The following is a 10,931-nucleotide window of genomic DNA, read 5'->3' on the forward strand; positions in this document are numbered from 1 at the left end:
CCAAGCTTCTGTTGTTGTAAGAGTTTTCTCTACTGCATTCACCAGCTTCCCCCTTACCACAGTATCCATGAAAGGTGTCACTCCCTGGAAATACTTTTACCAAAACCAGAGACATGTAAAAGGGGGAGGAAAAAACCCCAAACCACTGAAATCTGATTTGTTTGCAGAATTTACAAAAGCCTGGCCAGGAGAGTGCAGGGCTTCCACGCATCAAGCGTTGGAAAATGTTTTCACTATGCCTCTTGTGGTCCCCTCCCACTTTCTTACAAACCTTTTCTCCATGCAGCATGTGGAAAAACAAAGTCCAAGGACAGCCCTTGAAGTGAAGAGTCTAAACTCTGGCCTTGTTTCAACAAACACTGTTGATCAAAGAACAATCTAATTAATCTGGTCTGGAAGATTACTTAAACCAGTTCAAAGCATTATATTGTAAACTGCCAGCAATCAGGAGTGTGGCCTCCTGCAGACTGTGTGCAGATGTCCTTCCCCTTCTAGCATGGATGTGCCAGTGAGAGGGGGAACAGCCCCGAGCTGCCCTCAGCTTGCAGGGGCAGCAGCAAATGGGGCAGCGAGCAGGAACAGCCACCTGGCTCTTCTCTGTCCATCTGCAGCTTGAATGCCCACCAAAGCCTTGAATGGAGCCTGAATAAGAACAGGCTCAGTAACAGATCGATCTATGGTAAAGCACTAATATCCCCTGCTATAAGCACAGACTCAACCTGTGCTTAGACTAGAGATCTCCAGAGTCCTTTTCCACCTACACCTTTCAGCCATTCAGTGCTTTTAATAAGCCAGTAATTTTATTTGACCTGTCATTTTCTCCAATTCGCTATTGTTTTTTGCAAAGCTTATTGTAATTTACACTCTTATTTAAATGTCCTTCACAGTGAGTCAGATGGGACTCGAGATCACCTAATAGTTCATCTGGGTAAATGGGCAGAACCAGGCCTCTTATGAAATTCCCTGTGCTTTTTCTTACAAAGGATAGGCTTTTACTACAGAGATAAAGTTTGAAAGGGCCATTTCCTTCTCTCCAACATGACTTTTGTTAGAAATTCTGTATGGTGCAATAGGGTCTTCAAATTGTGTGTGTTTCCTGTCTCTGGACACATCAGTCCCACAGCTGAAGGTGTTTGAACACTATAGGGGCAAACCTTAACATCATTTCAGCTCAGTGGCTATCAGTGTGGTGTTTTAATTAATTTGAAGGTGTCCACAAAAGCCAAGGGAGAGCAACTATTGTCATTAAGCTGAAATTTGCCATCTCACTCTTCCTCAAAGTGGCACCCTGGGTCCACACATAGAAAGAGGTGGAGATGCACGGATCTTGCTCACAGTGACAGTGTGGCTGCCTGTCCCACGGACCACCACAGCCCTGAAGGACATGCACAGGTAACCAGTTTGGACAGACACCTGTGCCATTGCTTTCAGTTCCCAGCTAGCTGGGGCAACACACTGAGGAAGCTTAGGACCCCAGATATCCCCTCTTTCATGCCTTTGGTGAATATTGCCTCCTGGGTTTCCAGTCACTCCAGGAGAGATCTACCAGCAGTACATGGCAACCCTTCCAGTGTTCCCAAAGTCAACTCGAAACTGCTCTTTGTCATACCCGGCACAGAGAGTGTCTGCTGCTTGTTGCCTGTGCCATGAGGGTCTGAAAGCAGCTCCCTACCTCAGCCCCGCAAAACTCAAGTTCCTCATTCCCAGCTTTGTCTGCATGCCATGCTTTGGCTGCCGTGTCCAGGATGCTTGCTAAATAACATTGTGAGCAGAGGGCTTTGCCTTGGATTTTCTGAAGGACATCACCATAGACCGGTGTTCTTCAGAAAAATCTTGTTGAAGGAGACTAAGGGGGTGGAGGGGGACAGCAAGGAGGCTTTCAACAGATCAAAATATTTGGAAAGCTAAAGGAATATTTTCCAGCTTTAACTGGCAAGAGAAGTGGCAGGGTGGTGGGAACTGAGGGAAAGAAAACTGTGAACGGAGAGATGAAGAAAGATAAAAGCGGAAGAGAAAAAAAACAGAGGAGTGTTAGGCAGAAAGAAACTGGAAAGATGTGAATATTTTCCATCTAAGGGGGAGGTAACGTTTCCTTCAAGAAAATGGATTGTTGAGGGGGCCCAGGTGTTGTGTGAGCCTCTTCTGCCCAAGCTTCACCCACCATTGGGATCTCAGGAAGGCCAAGGCCTTAGGAACAGAAGAACCTGCTGCCACTTGAGTCACCTTGGCTCAGGGGAGACCAAGCCCCAGCGGGCAATTCTGCAGCCACTGAACTCCAGACATTCACTGCAAAGCACACGACATGGGAGGAGACACACGGAGGGGTTAGGGCCCACGGGGACAGGGGTATGCCTTTCCACCTTGCCTACACCCAATGTCAGGCATGCACTGGTGAGAGAGTCATGGAGATCCAAGTGTGTCTGCGCACATATGCGAGGAGAGGGGCTGGGACCACCACCAGCTGTCTTCCCTCCCAGCATCCTGCTCTCCCATCCCCCTGTCCTGCGTGGGTGGGGGGGTTCCCAACCTTCCCCCAGCAGGAGGCTAAGGAGGCCCAGCTCGTCCATTTGCCCAGGCACATCCCAGTGGGGTTAGTTAATAATGGTGGTGGTGGGCCGTGGCACAAGGAGATTGTTGTTTCCTGGGGTAGCAGAGGCAGCAGGAATCTGCACTCGCCAGCTGTGACAGGAGGGTGGGGGGAGCGAGCTCAGCCTCTCCCAGGAGCGTCACAGGTTCACCAGTGGGATTCTGGGGGAAAGAGAGAATTGGAAATTAATTAACGCTTACACTGCCCCAACCCACAACCCCCACTAACCAATGGCACCTTTACCGTGCCTCATTCTACCTGTCCCGCTGTCCTCTGCTACCCCCTCCTGCCTGGCTCACTGGCCACTCACCGGTTGAGCTGGAAGGCTGCATTCTTCCCATGGCCACCCAGTTTCTCCACACCCTCCTGGCCCTGCCTGGACTCCTCTGCCTCAGGCGTGGGGGCCAGGGAGTCACCGTAGGGCCCCAGGATGCTGACGGTGGTGGGGGAGAGGTCCGTGAGAGGCTGCTGGCTCTCCTGCTGCCTCCCACTGCTTTGCTGCCCCGAGTGACGCCGGCGTTTCTGATTACGGTCCCAGCTTTGGAGAGAGCAAGGGGTGAGGGAAAAAGACAAGCCTCTGCCCTAAATGACAGACAGATCTGTGGGAAGGACCCCACTACGCTCAGTGTTAGAGCCCAACTTGGCCATGTGCCAAACCTTCCAAGGGCTTGCAGCACCAGATCTGCACCCGTGGGACAAATGGGTCCCAAGCCCACAGTCCTCCTGCCCACCCACCTGCAGACACCAGCATGGTGAGAGCCTCCAGCGGCCCAAACCCTACTCACCAGAACTTGAATATGATCCCAGTGGCAACCAGGACAATGATGATGGAGATGGTGATGGTGACGTACAGCTGGGGGTCCACACCTGCGAGGCAAAGGGAGAGAGGGGAGTGTGATGGCCACTCCCACCGGTCCCCAGAGAGCAGCAGGGAGGTTACATCTAAGTTTTGCAGAAGGAGCTGCTCCTGCAGGGACAGGAGGTGAAAGAAGCAAAGGGCAAATTTACCTTCCCCCCGGGGCCCAAACAGGAAGGGCCGCAGGGTGGCCGGGGTCTCCCGCAGGTTGAGCCCCGCATTATGCAGGAGTGAATGGGAGTTGGGCTGTGCCGTTGCCATCCCGTGCGGAGAGACAAAGGTGTATCCCAGCGGTGGGAAGCCTGGGTTGGCTGAGTTTGTGTCCCCTCCATCCTCATCTGACACCGTGGGACCCCACACGATGGCCCAGGGGTACTGGGAAGAGGGCATGCCGTCCTCAAATCCGGAGGGAGTGGCAGGACGGGCCCCCGCCGCCTGACGCCTCAGCCGCACGACGTGCCGCAGCTCTGCTCCCCGGGCAGGCAGGGCACGCTGGCGCAGCTGGGCCGAGCGAGAATCCCGCTCCGGCAGCGAGGTCCTTTCCCAGATGCAAATGGGCCGTGGGGCTGAGGGGCTCCGACGGGTGCAAAGAGGCCGAGAGGCCATTGGGACGCGAGAGCGAAGAGACCAGATGCCAGGAGGAGGGATGGCCGAGATGACGAGGAGGAGATGCCACAGCTGCAGGGAGTGGATGCAGGAGAGGAGTGGAGGCATCCTGCTGCAGGGTGGGGGGAGGAAGAAGACAGCCTTATCTGAAATGTCCCTCCTGTTGAAAGGCCAGGCAGCTGGAAGCAGCCCACCACCCACACTCCTGTTGTCTTCCCTCCTCACCTGCCGATGTGGGAAGCTGTGAACCTACCAAGCACTGGGCTCCATCTTAGATGCAACAGCGTCTTTGCTCAGTGAGGATCTTGTCTCATCTTCTTCACTGGGAACCAAAAAGGAGAGGTGTCAGTGTCCCCTCGCACAGCGGTGATGGCTGTCTCCCTGCAGGCAGTGTGTGCCACCCCAGGCAAGCTCCCGGCTCTGGCAGGCAGGATAAGGGGAGTCCATGCACCCACATGTGCACGCTGTCCTGCTCTCGTGCCCTCATGCTCTCCTGCACAGAGGTGTATCGTGCCCCTGATCTCAACACTGCACAGAAACACACGTGTTAGCATATGCTCACAAAAGCCAGGAATGATGTCTGGAGCACACGTGCTGAAGCACATGCGCAGCTTCCCCAGGGACTCTAGTGTATGAGGGCTGAGAGGGGGATTCGGGATCTTTGTTTGCTTATCACTAAAACAAGTTGGAATCTTAATTCCTGTGTTTATTTATAGTGTAGAGCGTGTAATCCATTTATTAAAAAAGAGCCTCTTCATTGTGTGCCAGAGCAAGGGAGCGAGAGGGGAAGCACGAGAGTGATAAACCAAGAAGACTGAGAAAGAGAGCGAATCAGCCAGAAAAGTCCAGCCTTACTAAAGAATTTGAGAGAAAAACTATGCCTATCAAATATTTAGTATTTACTTTCCTCTTAGCTAACATAAAATTACCTTCCCACACTCCTCATCCTAATGTCCTCTGCACTGTCCCATCCCTCCCTTTCTCTCTTATTCCTCCCCTTTCTCTCTTGCCTCCCATTGCTGAGCAGCAATAATACGGAGTAAGGGGAGGTCCCCTCAGCTGGATTTCTGCACCGGACACGCACCACCCTCCAGCATCAGTCCGGTGGTAGCACGGCTGCCCTTCATGCTGTCTGCCCCTTCCCTTGGCTGTGCACAGCGCGGTGCCGGCCCTTCCCCGGTGAGCTGTTATGTGCCTGACCCCAGATCCTCTCCGCAACCGCACGCACATACGGGAGAAAAAAAAAAAAATCATGCAAGATGTTCAGCTCACTCCTTCACTGTGAAGAGGAAAGCATGAATGCCGACAACCCACGGTCATGCCCTCCTGTGGCTGCCAGGGTGAAGAAACAGGGATGCTTGGCTGAGGGAGTGAATGCAGAGGCCAACCCTGCACCTCCAGCCCTGAGCAAGCTGTGCTGCACCTCCCGGCTCCCAGGGGGTTACTGCCATCCGCTCCTGCTCAGCCCAAGTCCTGAACTAAAACTTCAGCCCCTCCTGCATGGGAGGCTTCCTCTTGCTGAGGGAAGAGCCTGCTGCTTGCTGTGATGTACACCTGAGGAGAGGGGCTGGGAAGGAAGGGCACCCAAGAGTAAGTAGCTGTCTAGCTCCTGCTGCATTAACCGAGGATATTTTTAGTTTCCTTCTGTTAAATATTTAAACAAAGTTCACAGAAAAAAAAAGAATTGTTGGCTAATGTGCCCTGCCCCTCCCTCCGGGGCAAGATCAGTCTCTGGAGGGATCCTGAGATGAAGATGAGGAGAAAAGAGCAGCTATTCTCAGCATTTCTTTGTACTTTGCTCCTGAACCTCTAAGCCTTGGAGGGGACTCAGTGTTAAAATGCAGCTCTGCAGAGAGGCAGCAGAATGGAGTAAGATTCTTACAAAGGCAGAGACTGGGGAGATCTTGGCCATCTGGATTATGATCATGATGCCGTGGAAGATCATGTCTGGCAACACAAATCCGTGACAGGATTTATTTTGGACTTTGAAAAGGAGGGGAATTCCAAGCATCGAGGACCTCCTTGTGTGAGTCTCCAGGCTAGAGGGCACACAAGCTGCACACGTGGTTTCAAGGTGGCCTGGAGTGCCTGGGGCCATGCCTGGCACTCACCATGAGACAGTAGATTCCTAGGGTGAAGAGCCTGCTCTCTTTGTTGCACGGCATTCTCAGTCACAGCTCAAATCTTCAGGGGCTGTGGGCTGTTTTGCATCAGGCAGCAGATGTGGATGCAGCCATCCCAGAAGGGGAGGTCTTCTCCAGGTACTGGTAGACCTCAGTGCCAGTCCTTCAGGGTGTATGTGGTACGGTAGAGGTGCAAGTGTAACCTCTATCACTCCTCCTAACAGCAGTGGCTCTACCCTGAGAAACATGAACTGGGTGTAGGTGTGCTGGCTCACTGCGCTGTCCTTGCTTGTTGGGAGGTCTTATAATGGAGACCTCGTTGTACGTCTCAGCTGAGATTGTGAGTTCCAGCAACAGCACCACAGACTATGGATTTCCAGGATCTAAAGCCTGGGAATAAGAAACCCTACAGAGCCAAATCCTGGATGGCTTTCACACCCAGTAGTCTAAATTTCAGCCCTACGTAGCAGGTAATGGCTGTAATGAGCTGTAATGAGGGGAAGGAGTGAGCCCCAGCACTGACCACCTCATGTACACACGATGCTGGGGAGGTGACAGCCCGGACACGCGGCGTAAACCTCAGACCTGAGACACTGCTGTGCACAGGTTCTGCTGCCTGTGAAGAGCCGGTGACTCTCAGTGCCCCCATCCCAAAGATGACTCCAAATGAGCGCGGGAATGAGGCAATGTCAGTCAGTCTCAGCTGACACATTCTGGTTTGCTAATCAGGTCGTGGCCGAAGACAGAGTGAATGTGTCCTGCACTGGCAGACCCAGGCCTGGTTGTGGAGGAGCTGGGAGCAGCACATAGCATGAAAGCTGTGGGTGGAAATGCCAGCCAGTGCAGGCTGGACGCCGCTGTGCATGGAGAGTTTATGTTCAAAACAGAGCATGGATGTCTCTGTGGTTTATTGAAAAACTAGCAGACAAAGCATGTCTGGGGCACTCTGCGGTCAGCCACTGGCATTTGGGACTGTGTCCTGGGCACAGACCCTGCTGCGTTGGAGGGCAAGCGTAACACATGCCCCTTGTTTGGCTCTGTGTGCAGCTCCCAGTGTGGATCCTGAATAAACTGTTAGATCTTCAGAGAGGAAGAGAGGACACCAATGCTCTTACTACCTGGATGCATAAATCCCACCTTAACACCGTGCAAGAAGACTTTGTGCACCAGAGCAGAGAGATTGGATTTCTGCACCAGTACCTCATGACATAACTCTTGCTTTCATATGTGTTTCCCAGCTCTAATTGCAATAAAACCAGACAGGGCTACTCCCAGAGTCTGAACAGGAACCTGTACACTTTCACTCTAGGTACAGAGCCTTCACCACAGCGTTCCGGTCCTGTGATGCACAGATGACAGAGTGTGAATGACAAAGCTATTTCCCCAGGGCACTTCATTGAGCTCAGTTTGTGAATCTTGGTGCTTGAAAGCAGCGAGTAAGAATTACATTGTTCTTTGCTACTGCATATGGACCCCACCATCAGTACAGACTGGGGCTAATCTGTTAGGAGCTGCTCTCATTGCATTTGCAGAATGGAAACATGAATCCACTGCTGTTCCCCAGCATCAGGGACCCATCTGTGCTTCCTCCCTCTCTGTAAGTCTCCTGCAGCATGGATCCACCACTTCTGGGACATGAGAGAGCAGATCTCGGTAGCCATGCCCTAAAGCATATATACCAGTTCACCAAGGAGGGCTGGGAATTTACATCCTACCTAATGGCTAGGAGCAAAGCCTGCTGCACTCCTGTTCCGAGCAGGGAGCTCAAACTAAACCCTGAATGTGACACCCTGAGCTCTGGAGTTCAGATGCTACCATGCCCCAGGAAAGCCCTAGGATCTGATGATGATAACTCCTTCTCCATGTTCAGGACTCTTGTATACCATCATCCCATAGATAAATCCTGTCCAAATAAAAAAGTCACAGGAATAATAGAGCCAAGGTGCCAGACGTGTGCAGGCAATAACCATGCTGTAGCTCCCTCGCATCAAACGCAATCTGTAACCTTCTGTTACAAAATGCTGAAGTTTGACAAATTCAAGTGAGGAACAATACTATTAATAAAGAGGGTCACACACCAGCAAAATTTACCTGGGCAAGTGGTGTGTTCCTTACTGCCTGGAGCCTTTGCCTGGCTGTATTCCTAAAAGAGATGCTACAGTTCAATCAGAAGTTATGGGCTTGGTGCAGGAAATTAAATTGGTGAAATTCTCTGGCCTGTGCTCTGCTGTAGGTCAGTCTCGATGATCAAAATGGTCCCTCTGGCCTTAAATTCTAGAATCGCACAGCTTTCTTGATGCTTAGCCGAGATCAACTCTGACTGGAGAGCAGTTGGATGAAGCCGAGCGCACACAAGCCGTGTTAGCGAGAAGCGGGTAGAGTCGCCTTCCATCTGGGGTTGGGAAAAGAGTTGCACCCGATTCTGTCTGGCTCAGCTGGCAGATGATGATCTATCTGTATTTTTGTAACATCTCAAGCTTGACTGCTGTGATACTGTGCCTCTAGGAATGAAGCTGTCTGCTCTCAGAGTGTTCCAGCTAGTTCAAAATGCAGCAGTCTGTTTGTTCAGCGACTCAAGCTGCTGGGAAAGCATCACCATACCCCTCTGCACCCCACATCACCTCGCCTTTGAGCATAGAGTCTAGTTCAAGGTCTCCAAACCAGCATTCAAAGCCCAGCATGGGACAGGCCCCAGTGACCTAAGCAATCAATCACCTCTCCTTATGCAGCGATGACCTCACATGACGGATATATTCCACTGGAACAATGAAATTTCCAACCAGTTTGGGGAGAGGGAGAAGGGATGGAAGAAGGTTAAAGAGGCTCATGACCCTGAGAAACAGAACATTCACAGGAGCTGGGCCAAGATTATGAAACTTGCTGCTGGCTGAAATAACACTCGCCATTAGCAACCCCGCAGCACCGAGAGCTTCATGCAAATCCTTGCTTCACCCAGCTCCCCCACGGCAACAATCCCACTCAAAATAGTGATAAAAAAATCAAAACAAACCTTAGGAGGACCCAGCCCACCTCACAGAGAAGGAACGCTGGGTTGGCTGTAATTTTTTAAACTCCGAGCCAGCATTAAGGGCTACGGTGACAGCTACCAATATGAGATTGTGATCTGGGACCACAGAACCTGGCAGCTATCTCCAAGCACTGAGCAGAGCAAGTCCATGCACTGGCAGCAAGCCTCTGACATGCACTGCACGGTGCCCTGGGCATCCCACATCTGTATTTTTCTCAGTGGTCATGAACATCCCAGAGTTCATGGTCCAAGAGCCAGAGATGCAGTTGTTACTGGTTTGGAACAGAAAGCAGGAAGCCCAGTGTTGGTGAAAAAGGGTTATATATACATCCTGCTGTATTCAGCTGGGTGGGGACAGGGAAAGGGAGGAATCTCAGGGCAGCTGCCCCAGGGAGGTAATTCTGCTGCACTCGGAGGAGTTTTGGCAGCTGGGAGTGTGAATCCAAATGCTGGTACCCTGGGATGGGAGATGCCAAGCCCATCTGGGGAAAGAGTTCCCACTATGCATGGGGCTGGGGACAACAGCTCACAGAGCAGGCTGCATCTTGGGGCAGGCAGTCGGAATGCAGTGCCTCACGTCAGGCTGCTCTACCTGGTGTCTGAGGCTGAGAGGGTTGGTGACAGTACCCAGGAGGATCCAGTAGGACCATGGAGGGGCTGACACTGCTTGTCCTGAATCAGTGCAGGTCCTGCAGCATTTGGTGACTTGCCAGTGGGAATTCCTGTGCCAGGGTACCAGCCTGAGCACTTAGGGGCTGGGTATGGAAGTCCTAAAGCTGGGGCAGAATGCAGGGCTGGAAGGGTGATGATGCATTTGGACATTTTGGTAGCTAGGGAATGGGCATGTGAAGCCCATCAGTGGTCCTCTGAGCTTAAGTCTCCCTGCATTTGGGAACTGTGAATGTGGCCCCATTCCAAGCAGCACTCTAGGATGCCGGTCCCCTGCCATCTAGTGCCTGCCTGCAATACATGTTATGAGTCTGCCAATCTTCTGCCTCCCAGTTTCCTACTGTTCCCGGGCATCTGAGTGTTTCAAGTGCTGAGTCTCCACGTCTGAATTGCTCTCTCTTGCATGGTGCACCCTTGGCCAGGCAGCACGAGGGACTGACCCCTCTGTTTCCTTCCTCCAGCTGCGCCAATTTGGCTGAAGTCGCCTTCCTCAGCACAGGCTCCAGTGCTCCAGCACAACAGGTCTGTGATGGAGCCCGAAACTGGAGGGCAAGAGGCAGCGATGCCTCGGCTGTGCCCCCTCCCTCCCATCCCCTCGGGCATCCCCTGCCCCAGACTGAAAGAGGAGGAAAAGAAGGGGGGAGGAAGGAGACAGCCGGCTAGAAGGAGACAGAGCACCTAGATGGGGAAAGGGAAAAGAAAAAAGGAGAGAAAGGACACAGGGAAGGAGACGGGGAGAGATGACTTGGAGATAGGCATGGAGCCCCCTTTCCCCCCCACCCCTGCAGCCCTGTCCCTACTCTGTCCCCCAAGCCCGGGCCGAGAGGATGAACTTACCTTGCGAGGAGACGAGTGGGGCGCAGCCGGGGCGGCGGAGCAGGGGGCTGGGGGAGCACAGCTGCTGCTGCCCGTGCCTCTCATGGCCAGGACGAAGGAAGGAGAACAGGAGGAGGAGGAGGAGGAGGAGGAGGAGGAAGGTTTGCTGAGGCTGAGCCTTGGCTGAGGGAGAGGGAGCGAGAGATGCCTTGAAATAAACAGCTGCCGAGGACTGGTCCAGCCCCT

At 52.7% G+C, this 10,931-nt stretch overlaps 1 protein-coding gene across 1 annotated transcript; it reads right to left on the bottom strand.

Annotated features, from left to right (window-relative positions):
* Nucleotides 1-2,726: 2,726 nt before the first annotated feature.
* On the bottom strand, nucleotides 2,727-10,925 carry PIANP (PILR alpha associated neural protein). The gene is made up of 6 exons (XM_008929144.3): nucleotides 10,707-10,925; nucleotides 4,303-4,371; nucleotides 3,596-4,161; nucleotides 3,373-3,454; nucleotides 2,898-3,125; nucleotides 2,727-2,748 (listed from the first exon to the last, which is right to left on the bottom strand). The coding sequence occupies exons 2-6, from the start codon at nucleotides 4,317-4,319 to the stop codon at nucleotides 2,727-2,729; spliced, it is 915 nt and encodes a 304-aa protein (XP_008927392.2). The 5' UTR covers nucleotides 4,320-4,371; nucleotides 10,707-10,925.
* Nucleotides 10,926-10,931: the final 6 nt, after the last annotated feature.

Source organism: Manacus vitellinus, unplaced genomic scaffold, assembly GCF_001715985.3.
Source record: "Manacus vitellinus isolate BGI_N305 unplaced genomic scaffold, ASM171598v3 scaffold_28_pilon, whole genome shotgun sequence".
Lineage (NCBI taxonomy): Eukaryota > Metazoa > Chordata > Aves > Passeriformes > Pipridae > Manacus > Manacus vitellinus.

What these genes read in the sequence shown, in the direction of transcription:
- PIANP (XM_008929144.3), bottom strand. An exon ending in GTTTGGGCCCCGGGGGGAAG is followed by an intron (nt 3,455 to 3,595) that starts GTAAATTTGCCC and finishes TTTGCCTCGCAG; the next exon opens with GTGTGGACCCCCAGCTGTAC. An exon ending in GGGATCATATTCAAGTTCTG is followed by an intron (nt 3,126 to 3,372) that starts GTGAGTAGGGTT and finishes CTCTCTCCAAAG; the next exon opens with CTGGGACCGTAATCAGAAAC.